Source organism: Lupinus angustifolius, chromosome LG08, assembly GCF_001865875.1.
Source record: "Lupinus angustifolius cultivar Tanjil chromosome LG08, LupAngTanjil_v1.0, whole genome shotgun sequence".
Lineage (NCBI taxonomy): Eukaryota > Viridiplantae > Streptophyta > Magnoliopsida > Fabales > Fabaceae > Lupinus > Lupinus angustifolius.
This window is the reverse complement of record NC_032016.1, coordinates 4,473,342-4,496,287: the sequence shown is the minus strand read 5'-3', so window position 1 is coordinate 4,496,287 and position 22,946 is coordinate 4,473,342. Positions and strand designations below refer to the sequence as shown.

The window sequence follows — 22,946 nt, the reverse complement described above, 5'->3', positions numbered from 1 at the left end:
ATTTATGCACATAATAGCTTTTTGTGTGTGTACATTTATGCATATAACTGAATGTGCATTCCATCAATAAAAGTGTAAAGATGAAAGACTAAAATTATATAATTGTGATGTTAATCGTTTTATTATGTTTTTCAAGAATATATGTTCTGTGATTATCTAAAATTTTCTTTTAGAAAGTGAACCAAATCTTTAGAATTACTCAAATATTTGTATTCAATTTTTACTTTAGGCAAAAATAAATAACACAGCAGAACTAGTTAAAATGTTAGATAAAAAACAATTAGCAAATAAACATGTCCAATCACCCATCGTCAAGGTTCAGTGGCAAACGTGAAGCTGCTGAATCGCGTGAATCTGTTTCAGTGTTTAATGAAATGAAATCAAAATAACAACGAACCTTCCATTATTTTTCACTCTTGTTTATTTCCCCCCTAAACCAAACAAGTAAAAAAAATGGAAAACTCTCTCCAATTTCTCCCTCCCCCTCCTCCACCACGCTCCTCCACCATCTCCACCGTCCTTGAATCCCTCAACAATCTCCTTTCTCTCCAAATTCCACTCCCTCCAAAACCCTTAAACCCCAATCTCATACAATGCCCTTTCAACCCAAACCATCGTATGCCTCCTTCTTCCCTCTTCCTCCACCACCTCCGCTGCCCCTCCTCCCCTCGCCTCATCCCCGATCTCCACCGTCTCCTCCACTCTCTCACCTACCCCACCACCCTCAACACCACCACCAACCATTCTCACTTTCCTCTCACTTTCTCTTCTGATTTCCTTTCCAATTTCTTCTATAATAATTGCCCTGCAGCTGTTACTCTCTCTGACCCACAAAATGTTAACACACCAATCATACTTCCAAGGGTTTTATCTATTGAGTGTGTTGATTCTCGTGATTCTGATATTGTTAACTCGAATTATGAGAAAGTTTATACTTCAATACTTACTTCCCATTACTGGGCTATTTCGCGCGAAATTGAGTCGTGGAATGATTTTCCAAATGCCTATTCTAACAAGGTTCTTTCTGCAATTTATGGTATTGGAATTGCAAATGAGTGTGATTTAATGAATTGGGTAATTGTGAATTCGCCGCGATATGGTGTTGTTATTGATACACCTATGCAACAGCATATATTCTTGTTGTGCTGTTTATGCTTCAAGTCAATTTCAAGAGAAGCTTTTGTTTCCAAGGAGAAGCGGTGTTTGCAGTTGGATTGCCCCGTTTTGAATCAGGCATTAACGTGGCTGGTATCTCAAGTTTCGATCTTGTATGGCACAATCAATGGAAAGCTTTTTGTTCTTAATTTCGTGAGAAAATGTATTTTGGCTGGCGCATCGGGTTTGTTGTTGTTTCAGCCTCAGAATTCTGATACCAACAGTGTTGGAATCAATGATGCAAAGCCTGATGCACAACTTGAAGAGAAAACAAATTGGATTGTGAACAAAGAAGTTTTTATGTCACAAGTTGCAGCAGCTGTTGCAGCATTGCATGAACGATCCTTGCTTGAACGTAAAATTAAGGAATTTTGGTTTTCTCAGCAGCCTAGTAATTATCAACGGTATCTTATATTTAACCTCCTAGCATTACTGCCACTTGCATTCTGTATATGCGCCCGATCTTTATTTAGTGAAACATATAATTATGACTTATGAGCAGTGTCTTTTATGTTGTGATTGATGATCGTTTTCAATCAAATTATTGTGGATATCATGAGCGTTTTCTAAATATATTGACTTTTTTTCCTTACTCTAGGGCTTCTGAGCATTATTATTTGTCTGAGAGAGCTAATGAAGAGCGGAAAAAGCGTGCTGATTTTAGACCTTTGATTGATCATGATGGACTTCATGGGCAGCAATCATCTAACCAGGTAATATTAATCTGGTATCATTCAGAAATATAATGTAAGACTATAATGTTCTATGTTGCATTTGCTTAAATTGTTTTACCTGTCTAACTAGGTTGTTGTTGCTGTTGTCTAACTTGATGGATTTTTACTCTTTTGTCCCATTTTATAGCATAAAATGCCCGAAAGATGGACAAATAGGGAATAAGTTTGGTTATATCTTATTTTTTAGTATTGCTAGATTGCATGTCATATTTGTGTTCCTTGCTAACTATTCCTGTGTGTCCATAGCATGGGAGGAATTCCTTTTAAATTTGTACCTAAGTTCCTATTGTTGAAGTCATCCTGGTCATGGAAGTGAATAAAAAAAATTCTTTTGTTTTATCAATTATATTGTACATATTTGTAATCTTCTATTAATTATAGGAAACATCTAGAGAAAAGACACGGGAGGAACTGTTAGCTGAAGAAAGGGATTACAAACGTCGAAGAATGTCTTATCGTGGCAAGAAGATGAAGACATCAGCTGTACAGGTTGGAAGTACTGAATTAGCTATTAGTGTTGTGTACTTCTGTTGTTGAGCTAATGTACCTTTAAGTACTTCATCATGGTTTTATATTCCAATTGCTCCTCCTCTCTATTGATGCTTAAGAATATGAATATCTTTTAATTATCATAATGTTATTGTAACCCTCCCCAGACCCCACTAGGTGGGAGCCTCATGTACTAGACCACCCCTTTTTAAAGTTACTCTAGCTTGTCCTATGCCACTGTTGTATTAGGGGTGGTAGGGATTGTTTTGGCTCTTCTTTTTTAGCTGTGTTATAGTATAAATTATATAACTTCGTAATTCTTGACTAATGTTTTATCCTTAATTCTAAACTTCCTGTTGAAGGTGATGAGGGATGTGATAGAGGAATACATGGAGAAAATCACGCAGGTTGGTAGAGTTGTGAGCCCTGTTTCTAAAGAGAGTGGATTGCGTCCATCTAAACCTCCTTCCAGCCATGGCATTCCCATGGAAGCTAATTATTCAAGAAAAGTCAATCATGACTCACCTGCAGTGACAATTAGTAACCCGAGTTATAATGGGAAACATTCACGCACTAACTCTTGGGACAAAAGCAAAGCTGTTGAGGATGTGTTTTCTAGAAATTACAAACAATGCAGACAAGAACATTACAGAAGTCATGATTATGCAGAAGATCAACCGAATACTGGTCAAGGAAAATATCGTAGAGATCGTGCTTCTAAAAGCCCTGAAAGACACAGAACTCGTAGTAGACCACACGAGCATAGCTCTCATCACTCAAGTAGAAAGAAGTATGATCACTTGTCAGGAACCAAGGATAGGCAGCAAAACAACTCACACAGGAATGACATTTCAGATTCTGTTCTGAAGAATGCATTTTCAGATAGATACATTCCTTCAGATTCTCATGATGTTCGTGATGATGATACCTTGTCCGATGCGAAATTTAATAAGCCAGATAAATTCAAGGAACACCATTAGTAATGGCTAGAACTTTGAAAGCACTACATTTGCAGTGGGTAAGTAATGCTAGTTACATTTCGTATTCAGCTACCGTTTTATATAAATTTGAATGTGAAGTTCTACTTTTAACGTGGTTTATTTGGACAACAGTGCAGTATTTACTTATCAAGATGCAGGGATTTTATCAATGTATCCTCCTTTGTATCCTTAAGTGCATATAATTAAGATTTCCTTGTTTTTTATGTTATTTTTTCTCTCAAGAATAAGCAACAAAATATAGATGTGGCAACCTCAATAAAATCTACATAACTAATTTTTTCTAATTTATTCTTTGTTTTACAGTTTTACTTTCTAATTTTTGGATCATGTCTTAAGAACCTTGGGAGAACCGACCACAAAAGCTAGCTATTGTAGTTAGAGAGCCCAAGGCCTCATAAAACCTACACTAGAATCCCATGCTTACATTGTGGGACTCAAGTCCCATACTTTTCAATTGGATTCTAACATTATGTTATGCGTGCGTTTGGAGAAATGAACATGTTATTCTCTACTTTGCATTATTGAATCCTATAACTACAGAGAAGGCAACTATGTGGGGTCCTATTTCGTGTGGAGGCTTTAGGTTATTAAGCTGAAACACCTGAATGTTCTATGTATCTGAGTTTTGGTATGTCCATATTCCTTAAGCAGAGATTCGATTTGAACTCATTTGAAATTCAAGTCTACAAATTCGCTGTTGTGTTCTCTTCCAATTACTTGCTCCTAAACTTTGCTTAGAATAGGCACATGCTAAGATTGATCTAGTCATCAAGCTTTGTCATTATTAAGCCACAGATTTATTGAAAGAAAATTTAGTGATTATTTAAGCACTATCTGATATCAAAATCTTTTGTTTGTGGTATAGCACATTTGGATCCATGTAGCCGATTCCACCTAATGGGAAAAGGCTTTGGTTTTTGTTGTTGTAAAATGTTTTTGACTTGCTAATTTATAGCATTTCAATTGCTACATGGACTCTTTCTGCTTTTTGTTAAACTTGCTGCTTCAGCATGACGGATTCTTCAATTGGCTTCACCTAGTTTCTTCATAATATCATAGTAGAGACCCAGCTGTGATGCATCAAGGTCAGATAAGTCAATCCTGCTGGTAACGTTTGTATGCTGAGAAACTAGGAGATAATAATAATTCAAAGAGAAGGGTTAGTGTGAGAGAGAATATAACTAAGGGCATAAGTCCAAATTCATGTGCCAGTATTAATTTTTTTGAATCAATTCTGTTAGGGGAAATGAAAATGTATTCTCTACTTTTTTATATTTAATCATTCAACTACTGGGAGAGCAATTATGTAGGCTCTTATTCTTTGTGGAGTCTTTTGGGCTCATTTGGTGGACAAGATAAGAGACGTGATAGGATAGTCTAGAGTTTGGTGAACCAGCAGGATATGATAGGGTTATCTTGTTGGTCTATCCTATTTTGTTCATCTAGTGTATTTTTTATCCTTGGGGGAGCTGAGATAGAAATGACTCAAATGAGCATGACATGATAGTGCAGTGTTTTCCCATGATACCCTCACACATGAACACCAATGTGAGTATTATCACTGTCGCTGCCACCACCACATCAATGTATTGTTGTACGATGTGCCCCAAACACTGAACATGATAAGAGCTTATCCTGCTCTCTATCCTATACTTGTCACTAAATGGACCCTTTAGGTATTAATGTGTAGCAGCAGCATCAGAGGCACCTGATTGTTCTTTCTTTTTTACGTGCCAGTATTTGTGTTTTGCTTCTATGAAAATAGCTTAATATACCTTTCCTCTGGCTGTGCTTATCCATGACTGCAGGTGGCAACTATGATGACTACTGAGGTCAAGGATCAATGGGAGACAGAATACAAAACCAAATTATTTTTTATGTCACTAGGTGTTTCTTGAAGTGTTTTCTCTCTCAGCTTTTAAGATTATATTTGATTGTATTACTTTATTTCTCTTTTTTTGGCTGGTTTGAAACATATACAAACTCTTGTGCTGCTTGCTTGGTACTAGAAATTTGTTTTTTCGGTTATGTCCTTTATATGTTACAAATCATATGTTATAAACAAGGCTTGAAGCCATTTGCCTTTCATTTGTTACAAATCAATCTGCAGTAACAAAGTTGGATGTCTTGTTCAGCAACAACCTTGTCATAATGTATAATTAATTTAATAGGCTATACTACTATTCATTCACTAGCTGTCACAGAACAGTTTTATTGGATGATGCTTTGGCTGAACTCTATGACCGTCCTAAAGGTACTATGTTTTACTTAAGATGTTGGTAATGCTTAGAAGTATCCCAATTCCCTAGTAGCTTAGTTAAAATCTCACTATGGGGAATACCAAATTTGGCTTATATATAGTGGTAAAAGATAAGTGTGTCCCATGACTTGATCAAACTAGAAATTCCAATGGGAAAATAAGAAGTCTCTTCAACATCTTTCATCCATGCTTAAATTATTATTTTTGGTAACATTATAGGACTAGGCACAAATAACCACAAAATCCATGTTATTGTGACCATAATATAATAATCACAGCAATGAATTAAGCCCATTCAATTCATAACCAACCTTACTCACTCAAAAGCTTCATGACACATGGCTCAAGATTCTCTCCATCACAAGAGGGAACATAAAAAACAAATGCAACATTTTATGATATGACAATTTTATCTTTTAGATGTAATATAATGACATTTTTATTCTTAAATGTAAAGGTAAAATCAATAACTTGTCTTTCCATTACTGAAGATGATTCTTTTCCATGACACACATGTAACAATATTGATAACATTAGAATTGCCATAATAAAATAAAAAAATAGGGATCACTCTTCCAATATAGGTCTAAGAGTTTCCCTACGGAACTTCAAGGTTATCTTCACTATAGTTCTTGCACCAAAGGGAGATAAATAAAATATACAAGAAGCCTATAAACAAAAGCAATAGATATAAATGATGTTGAATTTTCAAGTTTCAATTCTGAGTATAATTCCACATATATGATTTATCTTACACTCCTTGTATCTCTCAACCAAATTGATCATGTATAAACAATCAGACTTTAACAGAAAATTATAAAGCAGCATGTCAAAGTATTGCATGCAGTTTGCAACCAGAGCTTGATATTGATGATTTTATTGTGTATAATGAACACTTCTCCCATCAGATCCTAGCATGATAATGCATATTTCCTATTTCCTCTTCTCTCCTTTTGCTGTTGTTGTTATCTGAATGAACACTTCCACTGCTTGTAAGGCCAAAAGATATGTTCCTTTGTGATATTTTGCTGTTGCTATGCCCAAACAAATCACCTCCATCATTTGATTCCACACTGCTCTTAGTGCTATTGCGGCTTAAAACTCCGGCAGAAGATTTTCTGCTGCTCTTTGAGCTTAAATCTTTGTTGGAAGATTTTCTGCTGCTCTTATGGCTTAAATCCTTGGCAGAAGCTTTTTTGCTACTCTTTTGGCTTAACTCTCTTTTAGAAGATTCCTTGCTGCTCCTTTGGCTCAATTTTCTATTTGATTTCCTACTGCTTTTGTTGTTGAGAGAAGCACTTCCATCTTCTGATTCCGAAGTGATTGTTCCATTCCTTGATTCCGCGCTGCTTTTGTGGCTTGATTTGGAGAAAAACTCCTTGCTTCGCATGGTATCTTCGACATCCGATACATCACTTTCTTGGTATTTTGAACTTGCTCCACCCTTATACTTGGAAGACTCCTTCTTTGAACTATATCTTCTGCGGCTCTCCTTACCATCTTCTACTTCGCTTCCACTTTCATATTCGCTTCCACTTTCACTCACACTCTCACTCTCACTCTCACTCTCACTTGCACCTTCACTATGCTTAGAGACTGAGGTAGCAGATGGGATAGAAGGTGGAATAGCATCTGTAGGAGGAACTATGGAAAGAAAGCTCAAAGCAGTCACAACATCACTCATCAAAGGACGAGCTTCTGGTTCCTCTTGTAAGCACATTGCTGCTATTGCAACAACTTGATTGAGATCCTTTTCTGGAAACTGTTTATTAAGTAGAGGATCTGCCATATCGGGAAACCTTTTTGGATCCCTGAATAAGGGTTGTGCCTGCTCAGCCACAAAAGTAAATATGTAACATTAAGGAAAAAATATACCAATGAAGTTGATAGCATTGTGATATTTTATATGTGGTTATTTTTTGCCAACACCTAAGTACTATATGGTTAAGTTGAACAAATATACTTTTAGCCAAATATTTGTACACCATATTGAAGTGTAGAAATGGTGTGAAAATAGATAGGGTATTTGGATTATAGTTTGAGAAACAATGGTTTTGCTTAACAAAATAGTAACTTTGTTCTACCTCTACTAAATCCATAGTTTGAGACTCAATCTTAATGAAACTCAAGTTTGCGAACAGAAACTGAGTTTTGTGTGGAAACTATAATCCAAACATGCTTATCATTCTCAAACTAGTGAAGAACAATAAAAATATCAAATAGAGAATGATATAATTTACCCATGAAACAAGGTTTTGTTCATCATTTGGTCTTGTGGTATCAACTGCTCGCCGTCCGGTTATAAGCTCTAGCAAGACAACTCCGAAACTGTATACATCTGCTTTAATGGTGACTTGACCTGTTCTTACGTACTCCGGAGCACAATGACCATATGTGCCCATAATTCTTGCAGGTGAAGGGGTCATCTTATTATCTGCACCAGCAAACTTGGCCATTCCAAAATCACTTAGTTTTACATTCATATTCTCATCTAGTAAAATGTTTGAGGCTTTCAAGTCCCTATATATAACTGGGGGATTGACACTGTCATGCAAGTACTCAACTCCTTTAGCAGCAACAGATGCTACTTTCATTCTGTTGTACCAATCTAGTGGAGGTTCATTGTCTTTTTTCTCTGCAACAAAAACACACAAGTTCTATATTTAAGATTGAAACCACTAAAAGGAGATGCTCATAACAAAACTAAGAGATAATATACTTCCATGGTTAATACTTCTCATTCTTTTTTATGTGCACCAAGCATGTATCCTAAAAGATAGCTGAAGACTAATCCATTTCGAGACGTGTAGATCATCATAATGTGTTTTATACTTCTCATGCTTCCATCTCTTACTGAAGTAAGTATTGTTAAGTAATTTACATATATATTCACATTTCACATGTCTTGGTTAAACATTTGCTATAATTTACATATACTATTCACATTTCACATGTTTTGGTTAAACATTCCCTATCATATACAATTCAACAGTAGCACTTCACATGTAGACAGAACACGATGGAAAAAGTCCTTGGTTTCACTCTTTCAGTGGAGTAAGCATATCAACACTTTTTAGTCATTTAATGATTCTAATCATATTCTATTCTATTTATAAATGACATAAAACAGAAACATATATTTTATTCCATCACACTACCAATGAATTAGTACATTGTAAAAAGCTCTATAAACAAGGCATTGGTCTAGTGGTGTATGGTTTTACTGGAACCCCAGATAGGCTACAAGGTCGAAAATTTAATTCTTGTGAGCGACACTTATTAGAATGGCTTAATGGGCAACCACACAACCCGAAAGAGAATACTTTGTTACCCATAAAGGATACCCTTACTTTCCAAAAAAAAGTTAACACATGTTTAATGGCCTATGGTCTCTACATACTTCAAAAGGCAAAAACAAATATATAAAGGGAAATGGTAAGTACCAAAAAGACGGACTTCTAGAGGAATCGCTTGAATGAATTCATAAACCAAAAGACGTTGATCCCCATCAGCACAATAGCCAATGAGATTGACCAGATTTTCATGGTGCAAGAGACTTAACGCCCAAACCTCAGCCAGAAAATCCTTGCAACCTTGCATACCATTTCGGTCAAGTTGTTTCACGGCCACCGCCTAGACAAAATACAAAAGGCAGCCAAGTGCACGAGGCCCCAATGAATAAAATGTGAGAAAAACAAAAACATAAAGAAATTGTTTAGGGTCTATTTTTGAACACTTCCGAGTTAAAAAATGAACCTTTCCGGTTGAAGGAATGACCCCCTTGTAGACTTTGCCAAAGCCCTCTTCACCCATTAGGCATTCCTGTCTGAAATTCTTTGTTGCAGTTGCTAGCTCACGAAAATTGTAGTTTTGTGCATTAATATTTGCAGGGTCAAAACCATGGTTTGGTTCATCTGGCCTTGGTTTCTTCACATCTGCATGTCAATATAACAAAGATCACAACATTTTTTAGTCATGCAAATTTGTCAAAAATGATATTGCTAGCAATTACAATATCACAATTTACAAATTACAAGCTTATCATACTAAAATTAATCCATTCTATTCTTTCACTCCTTACATATTTTTTGTTAATAAAAAATGAAACTTTTCTAACTGCTCCATCCGAGATTCGAATGACCCTTCACATGCATACAAATGACATCAAGCAAAGTAAAATTTGGATCATTTCTCAATTTGTGCGTGTCATCCTTGTATTTGGTAAGGACCATTTTAATCTTCCATGCTTCATTCAAAATGTATGGAGTGTTACACAAGGACACTTCTTATGACTTATTTAATCTATCTTAACAAACATTACACATGAATTATACCAAAAAAAATTTCATTTTATACAAACATATAATTCATGTGTATATAATACCATATGGTAAGTTACCTGGTGCGTTTGCCATAACATTTTCTGGTGGTGTAGTTCCATGCTCCCTCTTGCTATTGCTTTTCTTGCTTTTCTGAGATGTAAAACATGGTAAGCAATTCATGCTTCCAAATCTCAAAAAACCAACCTCCAAGAAGGATTAATTCCTTCTGGTTAAGGAACTACAAAATATATCTATAAACCTTCCTTTGTAAACAATATTTTCATGCAACATCAATGCCAGCAAAATTTGTCTCAACGTGTAAACCACTTTGGTTATATTAATTAAATTAGATTTTGCTAGCTCAAAGGTGGTGTAATGATTGTAGCATTGAGGGTCCCCCAAATGAAATTGAAGGACCCCTTGTGAGGGGAACAAAATCTATAAAAATGGAACTAGAATAAGATCAAAAGAAGAGGAACCCATGTTTGTGACAAAGGAAAAAAATGGTGACTTTTTCCATTGGAGAGAAAAATGTGAGAGGATTGAATGGACTTAATTATTAGGTGTACCCTTTAAGATGTATACCATAAAATGTGGAAGTCAAATTCTAGATTTTGGATTGAAATTAGTTTGATGTGATTATTTTATTCTAGGCCATATATGCATTTCATCCAGCCATTTACTTTGGTTAATTAAGGATATATTTGGCTAGCTTACACCATTGTTTACATGTATATGGTTATGATGTTCACTAATAGTTATCTTTCTATAGCATCTTTGAATCACAGAATTCAACAGATAAAATTGATTTGCATGTAATTTATATTTAGGCAATTACACTTGCCTCTTTAGTTTAATTATATGTACATTTACAAGGTTCAATCAACTCTCGTATCAATAAGACATTAGTCTAGTGATTTAATATCCAATTAATTCTTCTCAGATAAATCAAAATGTCTAAAGTTATATTCCTATGATAGATGGAGCAATCATACACCCTAAAATAAATTCATTTCTTATATATAGAATAAGAAGATATTCTTAGTTATACAAAAAAAACTTTCGTAGGATGGATGTAATTTTTCTAGGATGCATTTGACATATGAAATTGAAATTAATTTATAAACATAAATCGGTGGTGATAAAGTGATGGTGGCTATAACTGACAATTGTGTTGTTTTGTTTTCCATATTGCAAATCAAATTCAATTCTATTTTTTTTATTATAACATTAAGACATATAGACAAGAAAAACACAAATTCTAGCCAACACTTTTTCATTTTGTAATTTTTTTCTCTGTATGACAACCCTCATCCTTGTATTCCTTGTGAAGCAATGTTGCGACTTTGTGTACAACATTTGAACAGGTTTGAAGAAGTTGCTGAGTCTGTATGCTGGTTTGAAATGCATGGGATGAAGTATGCAACTTTTTCTTGTGTTCAAAATGATCAATGGACATGGGTTTCGTTACTGTCACCATTGGTATTTTTGGAGGCCAGTTTATAAAAATGTACGTTTGGACTCGAAATTTGTTGAGGCAATACAAATGCAAGACAATCCCCCAGGATTATGGTGCGTGGTTGGAAATATGAGATGAGAACTAAGGAAACAAATACCAATTTATGGAAGCATGTGTGAAGTAATGGAAGTTGGCCTTAGTAATTATGGTCACAATATTTTTGTAAGGGTTGAATAATACTTAATTCATTAGTAATTACCTATGTTTATCTACCATTAATATTTAACTATTATTGACTCTTCAAAAAATAATTTAAATAAATGATAGATGATAAATTGTAAGTGTTTAAATTTATACACCGTTCTAAATCTTTCATGTTTCATTATATGTCCTTTTTAATAATATATACCCTTGTTTAATACATAATCATGTTTACATCATATTTCTCTCTTAATTATAGAAAGTATATGAGAAGTAAACACTAGTATTTTAGTAAAATATGCATTATTTTACAATTTTTAATTAGCGTACAATATACAAATGTGTTTGTCTAATGGTGTAAGTTTCACTCGATCTCCAAATAAATCAAAATGTCAAAAGTTCAAATCTTGAAAACGATACTTATTATAAGGGACAATCACAAAATTTTTTTGAGGATATATCCTTAATTATACCAAAAAACAAAAGCAAGTAATATGTTTATAAGAAATTAGTAAAAAATTATGCTATTTATCTATGTTTCAAGTTTTAAATCTAGGATTCCCAATTCCCTATGGTAAGGATACTCACCTCATTGATTCATCAATATCATATTGTACTAGTTGATTTAGTCAAAAAGTTATGGATCAAATTTCATACCGGTTTGTAATGACAATTATACTAGATATATAATTAAAATGGTTAAAATAAAGAAACATAAATTTAAATTGATCAAACAATATATTATAGTAACAGTAGAAATTAGATTGCTTGGAACAAATTTCATATTTTTCAAAACACCGTATCAATTATTCAAACTTTGAACCTTATAATTTTTTATAATACAGTTAAATATTGTAAATAATAATATTTATAAATTTATTATAGTAACAATAGATTGCGGGAACAAATTTCATAATTTTTAAAACAACATATCAATTATTCAAACTTTGAACCTTATAATTTTGTTAAATATCGTAAATAATAATATTTATATTTATAAATTTACTATTTGATTATAACATATAATTCAACCTGGTTAATTATGGAATCACCATATATTATATAAATAGTCTAATAGCTTTTGGTAAGAATATTAATAACATTACTTAAACCTTTAAAAAATTGAAGTGATGAAATATTATCAAGCCCAACTCATCAAATCCAAACACGTGCTAGTCTTTACACTTAACTTGGATGCTAAGAAAAGGGAATAAAAAAGGAAAAAAATCATAAAATATAATAAAAAAATCCAACAACTGTATGTCAGTCTGCACAAATTAAATTATATCTATTTTTTTACTTTCATCCTTAACTCTATACAAATCTAAAACTTATTTAAGAATCAAGTAACATCATCAATTTGTCATAATTAAACATTTGATTTTTTATTATAAAAATAATATTATTTTTCCCATACATAATTATTACTTATATTTTAGACAGTCAAATTAGCACAAACACTTTTTTGCAACAAGTAAGTAGACTTTTCAGTGGATGGGTTTGTTTGGTTCCAACTTAGATAACTTCTACCAACAATACATTGGTTTAGTAGTCTGCTGGATCTCTAAAGTCAAGATTTGATTCATGTGAGCGATACTTATTGAGAGGAATAGTCACGAAATCTGAAAGAAATTAGTTTCTTACTCGCATGATGTGATACCCTCAATGTGACAAAAAAAAACTTAAATAACTTGTTTTTGATGTGATTATATTGAAAGACATAATATAATAAGAGGAAAAATGCGTGGAATTATCCATAGATACATTTGGTGGCCAAAGTAGTAACAAGAATGTCTGTTTAACCCCATATCCAGAAGACGAACTGATATACTTTGGCGATGAATGGATAAGGGAAATGCGTGAGAGGATGCAGGGCTTTCAACTTCCAAATGTGAGAAGCGATGGATGGTTAGAGATTGAGATGGGGAATTTCTTCAATTCAGGCCTAGAAGATGAAGAAGTACAGATGAGTGTTATGGAGATAAAGAGTGGTCATGCGAAGAACGGTCTCGTTATTGAAGGAATAGAAGTTAGGCCAAAGGATGTCAATTAAGCAAATCAAAGTTCTTTGCTTTCTGGTTAGTTTTTTCGTGTTAAAGCTGATGAATGAACCATTATTGTCTCCGCGTCTTGGGTGGCACAACGCTGCCTGTAGATTTGAAGCATCAACGTTTGAGCAAACCATGTGATGTATGATATTTTTGTTTAAAAAACTATTACCCTCTTTGGGAAGTTATGAGGATTATGGCAGATAGATATATTGCTTATCCCAATTCTTGTATTTGTGGGTTATGTTTCAGTATCCAATAAATGGGGGGTAACATTTGATATTTAGGGTATCAGATTATGGTCTATGAATTTTGTATTGTATTTGTGGATGTTGTATGATTTTGCTCACATTCTCATTCACCTTAGGGTCTGAATTATTAACAGAATTATTGGGACATAAGTCAGGGAAATATCATTAGAATCAATATTTGTTAATACATTAATGACATAATGCCGCCATGTAAAACAACTTTTACAGCATCCATGAGTAACCCCTTTCGCAACATAAACTCTATTAATAATTTCCTATTCCTTTTCTCCTTCAAATTGTGGATTTCCTCTCTTTTCCCCCTCAAAATTGTTAAGTATTTGCAAGCTAAGAAAAATTCAACTGGGATGTAAAATAAACATTTTCATTCAACAATTCTCATCATAGCACTAATCTACAAAACTATACAATATTCAAGTACAACCTTCCTATAACTCAAGTCATTAAAGATTTGTTTACGAGTTGAATTTTGGAAGGAAAAGAAAAGATGATAATTATGAGCCATGAAATACACTTATGAGATCTGAAGCATTTCTTTTCTCTTCCCCTTTAAAACTTAACTCGCAAACAAACCTTGAGTAGTTTTATCAACATCAAATGCATTTTACATAGCTACAACCTGGCAAGATGATCATCAGATATGGTCTCTTCAGAAGATGCATCACTATCAATAATGATCAAGTCATGTGCTTTTTTGACATTATGCTCTAGGGACTTGTTAACTTTCACCATCCTGTATTTTCTTCTTGAATAGGTTGAGTATTCAGGACCATTTGACATATGTAGGTCTTTTGTTCTTGGACCACCTGACCTATTTTGATTCAGAAAACATGGCTTACTAGCATAAAAGGAATGCTCTGCAGTTCCTAGCATATCTGAATGAGAGCTCAATGAAACAGCTGCAGATAAATTTGGCTCCACTGAATTTGCAGGAGGAGCAAAAACTGCTTCTTTAAGCCAGTGAGGCAAATTATTCTTGTGTGACAAACAGTTAAAAGGTAAATAATTTGAATAAGAATTTTCCCTAGGCATGCTCAAGTGACTAGTTGGCCTATGACTCTCTAGATTCGCAGTGGTTTGAAAATTGAATTTCGCATGCGGTTTCTTCGAGTGACTACTCTTCTTGTAAGAATATACATCTCCTAGTGAAAGCTGGGTCTTATCCATTGTACTTTCTCTCCAAAAAGGTGCTCTGGGATCTAAAAAGTAACAGTTTCCTTCCGAAGTCGCACTTTTTGGTTTTGGATAGTTGAAAAGTGGAACATCGTAATCATTCAAAAGTTTTAATTGTTCATCCTCCCACCTCTCAGCAAGGTCCCTTGGGACCCTTAACGGCGAAAACCACAATCTTGGATCCCTTAGCATAGCATCCCAGTTGCCCCTACCATGTCTCCTCACACCAATCCAAAGAAAATCTAACTCCTCTTCAGACCACATGAGAGGAGACAGCTTTGAATGTTCTTGTAAATTGCATACTTCATTTAAAGCTCTTGCTCTCCTTACTCCATTTAGCATTATTTTGTGTGTGAGAAGCAATGGTCTCTGGATTGGTGAAGATTGATGTAATCCATCTGGGAAAAATTCTCGGGCTTCCATGGTTGAATTTGACATAGGCAACACCGAGAAGCAATTGATGGATTCACAGCTTCCGATCTTAAGATCCATGGATAAAGATAAACCCAAAGAAAGAGAAACGTCTGGCATGAGTTTTGGTTGATTAGGTTTAGTTTGATGAAGATTCATTCTTTTGTCTGACATCAAGCAAGCAGCCGACTGAGGTTGAGTGATACTTGCGGAAAAATTACTGAAGTCCTTCTCTTCTGAAATCAGCTGGATATTCAAGAGAACAAGAATCACATATCCTCGGGTACACTATCATCTTAAGAAGGCAACATAAAACATGAATTACAAAGTGGATATTCACAAGCACACACATACAACAAGCAGAGAAGGATGAGAAGTGATACATTTGGGATGCAACCCATGAACTTTTCACTTCCCTTCTTGAAAATTTCAATTCAGTAACTCTTCACAAATCCAGTTAAGCTTTGGTTAAGCAATGACCATTTGACCTTGGTTAACTCTTCCTATATTAGAAATATTAAAAACTATGTTCATTCCCAAATTTGTAATTTTCCATTTCATTAAACATAGAAATATCATCATCTTTCGAGTGATGGGCAAGCATAGGCATCGTTATGTACCTTCGTATGGTGAGTGGAAAGCAATGTTCCAACTCTGTCGTGTTTAGAGTCTAACAACTCCAGTTGAGAAACTTCATCTTTGGCAATGGCAGAACTAATGCTTTCTGAGTCCATTGAGCCCCTAACAGTTCTCATCTTTGAATAAACTGGATGCTTGACAGCACCCAATTCCAAATCAACAGTGCACTCTTCTGTACCACATGAATATTACATGAGATCCTTAGATAAATGTACAAATGCAAACTAAGGGTTTAATGAGAAATGTGAATCATAACTAGCAACTCAAGATTACGGACGGAACACATTATTCACAAAACTATAACAAGTTTAAGCCTTTAAGGCTGCATGACAAATCATACCTGCAGAGATAACATGCTGGTCCAAGTGTCCCCTAATTTCCCTTGCACCATTGCTCGGAAAATTCTGAGTGTTATCTCCTACAAAGGGCTGGGACTCCTCTAATTTCTCATCAGAAATTGTGATAGCAAGACAGGGATCTCTAAAATCGACATTGGAAGAGACGCCTTCACAATCTTTAGGAAGATGTTCGGCTTTCTTGTCAACCCAGGAACTCTGGCTTGGTAATTCTTGTCCAGCTCTCGGAGAGACATCTTTTGCCATGTCTTCCCCGTGATGCAGTTGCTCGCTTGTGCGAGTCAAACTGTTAGAATGAACAAGTCCATCAGATTCATGTTTTTTTTTTCTTAAAAGATATCGAACAGCATATTGAGTTCTACAAAAATATACCCGATTTTGGAAACAGCTTCATAAGTGGAGGAAGAGTCTGCATTTTTCACCTGTCAAAAAATTTAAAACTATTGTAGTTGACATCGGGCCTATAATTGATAGATTTGAGTGCAAGACTCGAAATTGGTCAAAAATCACCACCGTCTGTGAAAACTAAGCAGGTTAATTTTTGTCTTACTTCAATCTGAGCTATCTATCTTTTGACTGATTTCTTTCCAACTACATATGCCCTTGAAAGTTATTATCAAGTAAAAATGAGACTACACAGCCCTATATATCCAAGTAGGTAAGGCACAAAATCATCAATGAATAACTACTTAGGTCAGAAAGAAATACAGACAGCCTACATTTTGTTGTAACAATAGGTTGTCCAAACTCAAACATAATGCTCCACAATATACACTAGTTCAAGAACTTGTGCATAAAGAATCAAAAACATCATTTTGAAAGTGGCTTATGTTCTTCATAAAATTCAAATATGAATAAGCAGAAAGAATCCATCTCATGCTTGAATTGTGTTATCCAATATATGAATCAACGTTGTTTAATTGGCTGAACTTTGTGCAGGAAACAACGCACCGCGAATGAGCCTCATTTTATTTTTTTCCTCAAAAACCACATGTAGTGCTTTCATTGAGAACACTTTTTCATGGTATTACATCAAATAACAAATGATGACGTGACTCTAATTGATACATTCACATTCTTCTTTTCAGATTTCTACTTCAAAAAACATCCTAGCAGGCACTGATAGAGATTGACATTTAACAAGTTTTACTGGGCATAGAATAGAGTACTGAATGCGAAAAAGGGATTATTGTAAAACTGCTCAAAATGACAATACAAAGTTTATTTATTTTTATCTAAATTAGAATTCTCTCCCAAAACATTGTTAAGTGCCAATACCACATCAATTGAGAATATGAGTCAAGAGCATATCAAGGTCCACTCCAACATTTGACCACCCGCGGATGTTCATTTTTACAAACTTAATGCTCTAGATGTTCATTCCTAGGCATGCGTGAAGGTGTGCATTAAGTATGAAAGGCACACACCAGTTGAGAAATGAGCCTAGAGTCATTTATAATGACTTGGACAATATAGAAAACATAAAGCCCATTTACTCTAACAGACATTTAGCATGTAAGAATTATAATTATAATACAAAAGCCAAAAGGTATTTCTGCAGCAAACCACGAGTTATAACTTGTAAGAAATCACGAAGAAGACGAGAAAGAAAACATACTTCTTGCGCTTGATAAAGCTCCCCACTTTCTGCAAGCTCAGCTGATTGATTAAGGTCTGTCAGAATAACCACAGAGTGATTTCTGCAAGATATTTCACCTTGGGCTTGATTCAATGGCTTCTCTCTTTTTGCAAGCTCCATTGAATGATGAATATCTTCTACATTATCAACAGAACAAATCTTACAAGATGATTCATTGCAAGAACAAGCATTACCATTTGGAAGCATGCTCCACCTGGTTAACAATGGCACATTTCCCTTCTTATGCAAAACATTGCTTTCTGTATCAGTCTTCCTATCCAACCGCCTTTTTCTTTTATAACATCGATTGAAGGTGGCTAATGATCTGGTCAAGTTGCTCTGCATCGGAGATAAGATCCTACAACTATCTTTGAAGAGTGAATCAGTAAGTTCTTCCTTTGGCTTATCCAAAATCGGAGAACCATCAGCACATGCAAAGCTGCATTTCCTAGCAATGGATGTTTCTGAGCTTACTAAATTGAAACCATTCCCAGCATTCAATTCAACTGATGAGAAATCACATTTTTTATCAGAACAATTGTCACATCTATTACTAGAGCTTTCACTGGCATGTGAAACTTTCCGAATGTCACATCCTTTCTGTGAAGCCTTTTCTACCGGAGGTATTTCCACAGCCTCCCTGCCAGGGGCGTCCTCACATGACCTTGTTGAAACTGATTTCTGTTTACTAACCATCATTTCCGTTGCATCATAATCTCCATGTTCCCCTGTCTGAGGTCCGCCATGCTCTTGAGCTGGAAGTGATGATGAACATCCTTGCTGTTCTGTGCCATCACTGCACAGCCTTCCCCCATCACTAGCATCCTTCGACATATAAAGAATGACTAAGCCAACAGGTATAAATTCACAAGAACTCTCAAAATATGAAGAACTTACACCAATCCATACCAAAATATGAAAATGAAAATAAGGGAAAAAATGGGCAGCCTAGTGCACAAGGCTCCCATTGGTGGGGTTTGAGCAGGGTAGGTGCACACAGCCTTACCCTCATATGTGTAAATGTACACGATTAAATCAAGCATGTTGCAACAATAACCAAGCTAATCCCACTAGGTGGGGTCAACACATCAAGCATTTTGGAGAGAAAAGAAGAGATAAAAACCATGTTAGTTGGTATTTGGTAAAATACATTAATCACCCTTGTACTAGTTTAAGGATTACAAGGGGCTTGACAAACCTTGATAAATATAGTCCTAGAAAACAAGACACGTGTTGCACAAAAAAACCAAAGATATTACACATTGCAGTTTGAAAATCTCACCACTGGTTCCTCTTTAGGTTTTTCCGATGAATTCTTCGCAGTTAGATTCTCCTGTTTATCTGGTGCAGATAGAGAATTGTGGACATTTTCATAAAATGAATTGTGACAACAACTCTCATGGATAAAGCTCTTTAGAAATCGCCGCTTCCTCGTGTAGGTTAGAAATACTTTGCTGCCACCCATTTAACTTATGAAAAAATAACTTTTGCACTACTGGATGCTAGGCTTCAACTTCAAGCACTAAGATTGAGGAAATTAAACATAGATCATAATGTGTTAAGTGTGAGTCAGATAATGAACACCTTAAACAAAAAAGAGACAGAATTAAAAGTGATGATAGTGTAACAAATAAGAAAGGCTGAAAAACGAAATGCAAAAGATAAACAAACTCAATCAACTAGAAGAAGAAAAAAAGCATCATAACAAATGGGTTAAGACTTAAGACATAAGAGCAAAAAAAGCATTAGGGTGCTCAGAAAAGAAGGGTATACTTTAAATAAAAATGAGAAAGTAAATACACAAAAAAAAAACATTAACCCATTTCCTAATAGAATGAATTCCACCATATAAGAAGACTCTTAAAAACACATCACTCCAGTATATTAATATAGTGAAATAAGAAACATGAAGAGAATCTTTCAGTGTTTTATTCATGTTATGGTAGAACATTCAAATACATTATCCCTTCTAAGATAACAAAAAAAAAAGATAACATCCTGCAGTTTCAGCTAGACCAAACAGTAGCATAAGATAAACAATCAGTAAATAATAATTGTAAGTGATGCAGTTAGATAATAAGAATCAGAATTGATTATGGAAACAAATATAAAGAAAACAGCTTTCAATTAAAAAAAGTATGGAAAAGCAGAAAAGGAAAAATTACCAATACTCAGTAATCTTCAAATGGTTCTTTTCTGCTTTTGCTTCTGGAAAATAAGCAGTGGTTCTATTTTGGTTGGTATTTAGCATTTTTGCATTTATGAGGAGAGAGATAAGTGAGAGACATTGATGTAAAAGTAATCAAAGGTTTGTTCTTGCTTATTCACTTCACTATCCCTTGCTCCATTTTCACGCGCGCGTCGAGGTCCGAAATCAGGACCCACCAAATTGAACATTTTTTGTCTTTTACTACCTTGATGATATTCACAGTCAGTAGCATTTATATGACCACCTTATCTTTAGTTACTGTCACCACTAGATTCCGCAGGAGTTTTATTTTTTTTATTTTAATGTTAATCAACCGACTTTTATATCAAATATTCAATTTCTGTAAATAATACTTAATGTTATTAACTATTTACAAATGTTTATACAATGTACCAATAATGCATGAGTATTGATTCGTAAAAAAGTAATACAAATACTATTAACTATATACAAATATTTATACAAACAGTGTAAAGATGTTATACTAGTAAGAATATCATTTAAGGAATTTAAGTTATAAATAATGTATTAAAAATGATGTCCAGCTTAAACTAATGTTATTTAATTCGGAACCTTCATCTGTCATTAGGGGGATATTGTTGTGTAATCTTAAAATCCTAAAAACCATTATATTTCTACTACTATTTAATAAATTTATAAGCATTAAATAAGAACTTAATTAAACAATAAAGTTTTACTATAATAAAATGTCAAAAATAATTTGAAAGCATCATTAAATAACATGTGTTTTAAATTTTAATCACAACAAAGCGTACAAATAAATTTAAAGTTTAACTAATAACTAAGACTTAGTTATAATATAAGCTAACAAATGATAAATATAATTATAAATAAATTGAAATGACTGAATTTTTTAACTTTTAAAATAACATTTTTTTGTCTTTTTTTTAAAAAAAAAATTGATTGATTCGACTAGTTTAACCAATCCATTTGGTCAAGTCATCAATTTAAAACTTAAACAAGTAGATTCGAACTAGTCTATACAATACTCAAACTAATAAGTGATCAGACCAATCATATATCCCCTTTACAATTGAATGGGCCAACCTAGTTGCGTTTTCAATACTAGTTTAAATGCTTTGGTTCTCAATATAATATTTTGAGTTTAATATTGCTACACTCATAATATTATAGTTTGTTACATCGTGAGTAAATCATCAATCATTCATGTGTTAATCACAACTCTTAAATAAAAGTAGTATATACATAAATGGTAAATGATATATTAACCATGTAAATAAATTATATTGACACTACGCAAATTAGGCATGTTCATGCCAGAACGATCCAAGAAAGAAACCGAAAATCAATCCAATAAAACTGAAACCACAAAGAACAAAATTGCATGAATCATATTGGACCTGGTTTTAGAAAATCGACCAGTCCGAGTCGAATTTTGATTTCCAATTTCAGAAACCAGACCAATTCATACATAATTACATATACACAAATTGAAGAATATTTCATTTCAGAATGAGATGAATCTTGCAATTGATAATCTAAAATGTATGTTTTTCATATTTTCTAATTGTTAAAAGTGATATTACTTACTAGTTAATATTTTCTTACTAAAATTATGCTAGTGTGCTATTGGTGTTGCTTTCTGGAATTTTATTTTCCCTGTTTTTTCGTTCTTATTTTTAGTTCAAAGGAATATTATTAATTTTCAATTAAATATTTGTATGTATCATACTCAGTACTAAGTGTCTTGGAATAGATTTATTAATTTTATGTAAATTTGATATTTTAAAAACATATTAAACTTATTATTTTGAAACATACTTGCTTTATATGTGAGCTGAATAATTTGAAAGTGTAATAGATCAACCAAACTGAGACTATGTGTTATTTATGTCTTCGATTTTTTCAATCCAAATAGACTACAAACACTCCTAACATAAATATTAAATTATACTTTTATTCTTGTGTTTTTAGAACACTTGGTAATAGGATCCTTATTTGTTTAGTATGAGGTATGAGAGTGGGGGGATTGTAATTGTCAAACATGCTTGTTGACAACTTTTTTTTAATGCACATATCCATAAAATTAAGAATCACTTAATACTTGAAATTTTATACTTACATACCACCATCTGATTTCTTGGTTTATGTTTTGGTTCTTTCATAAAGTTTTTTGAGAATCTAGACAATGGAATAAATCGGAAACAACTCCTCAATGGATATCTTTACTGACTCTCCCAGTGTTCTTTGTAACGACCTCACAAGTTCTATCAATTTCAGCTCTAGTCTCTCGGAGATACGATTCTCCACCCTCTCCTATATCTCCCTAGCTGTAGTCTGCATCCTTGTTGCATCAGCCATGCTACCTTCCTCGAAAATGTTTTTGGCTCTAGATACCAATTATTATGGTTGTTTATGGATTTAGGAATTCTAGCAAGAACTCGAAAATGAAAAGGAAATAAGGAGTAGAGATTGAGGAATGAATATGAACTTCTTATTAGAATCAATGTGAATGAATGAATAAAAAGATTACAAGAAGAATTCTTTTAGAAAAATTGAGATATCTAGGTAACTTGTACTACAAGTTACATATGCAAGT

At 33.9% G+C, this 22,946-nt stretch overlaps 3 protein-coding genes across 13 annotated transcripts; 1 reads left to right on the top strand and 2 right to left on the bottom strand.

Moving 5' to 3' along the window:
• LOC109354675 (U11/U12 small nuclear ribonucleoprotein 48 kDa protein) lies at positions 316–5,407 on the top strand. Of its 6 annotated transcripts, none has more exons than XR_002108585.1 (6): positions 316–1,559; positions 1,754–1,868; positions 2,271–2,378; positions 2,741–3,396; positions 3,491–4,464; positions 5,188–5,407. XR_002108585.1 is itself a non-coding variant. In XM_019597333.1 (5 exons), exons 1-4 carry the CDS (start codon positions 454–456, stop codon positions 3,356–3,358), a joined length of 1,947 nt encoding a protein of 648 aa, XP_019452878.1. In that variant the 5' UTR covers positions 316–453; the 3' UTR covers positions 3,359–3,396; positions 5,188–5,407. The 6 variants fall into 6 exon arrangements, 3 of the variants coding, with proteins under 3 accessions (XP_019452878.1, XP_019452877.1, XP_019452875.1); XR_002108583.1 differs by having other exon boundaries at positions 3,491–4,590; positions 4,621–5,407; XR_002108584.1 differs by having other exon boundaries at positions 3,491–5,055.
• LOC109354791 (probable serine/threonine-protein kinase PBL26) lies at positions 6,312–10,545 on the bottom strand. 4 transcript variants are annotated; one of them, XM_019597521.1, is made up of 7 exons: positions 10,039–10,545; positions 9,396–9,574; positions 9,083–9,272; positions 7,880–8,274; positions 6,892–7,467; positions 6,794–6,852; positions 6,312–6,754 (listed from the first exon to the last, which is right to left on the bottom strand). In XM_019597521.1, the coding sequence occupies exons 1-7, from the start codon at positions 10,139–10,141 to the stop codon at positions 6,544–6,546; spliced, it is 1,713 nt and encodes a 570-aa protein (XP_019453066.1). In that variant the 5' UTR covers positions 10,142–10,545; the 3' UTR covers positions 6,312–6,543. The 4 variants fall into 4 exon arrangements, with proteins under 4 accessions (XP_019453066.1, XP_019453065.1, XP_019453064.1 ...); XM_019597520.1 differs by having other exon boundaries at positions 6,312–6,852; XM_019597519.1 differs by having other exon boundaries at positions 6,794–7,467; positions 10,039–10,542.
• On the bottom strand, positions 14,289–20,442 carry LOC109354790. Of its 3 annotated transcripts, XM_019597516.1 has the most exons (7): positions 20,322–20,442; positions 19,439–19,678; positions 18,136–18,981; positions 16,890–16,939; positions 16,502–16,803; positions 16,143–16,333; positions 14,289–15,810 (listed from the first exon to the last, which is right to left on the bottom strand). In XM_019597516.1, exons 2-7 carry the CDS (start codon positions 19,619–19,621, stop codon positions 14,551–14,553), a joined length of 2,832 nt encoding a protein of 943 aa, XP_019453061.1. In that variant the 5' UTR covers positions 19,622–19,678; positions 20,322–20,442; the 3' UTR covers positions 14,289–14,550. The 3 variants fall into 3 exon arrangements, with proteins under 3 accessions (XP_019453061.1, XP_019453060.1, XP_019453062.1); XM_019597515.1 differs by lacking the exon at positions 20,322–20,442 and having other exon boundaries at positions 19,439–20,278; XM_019597517.1 differs by lacking the exon at positions 20,322–20,442 and having other exon boundaries at positions 14,289–15,768; positions 19,439–20,277.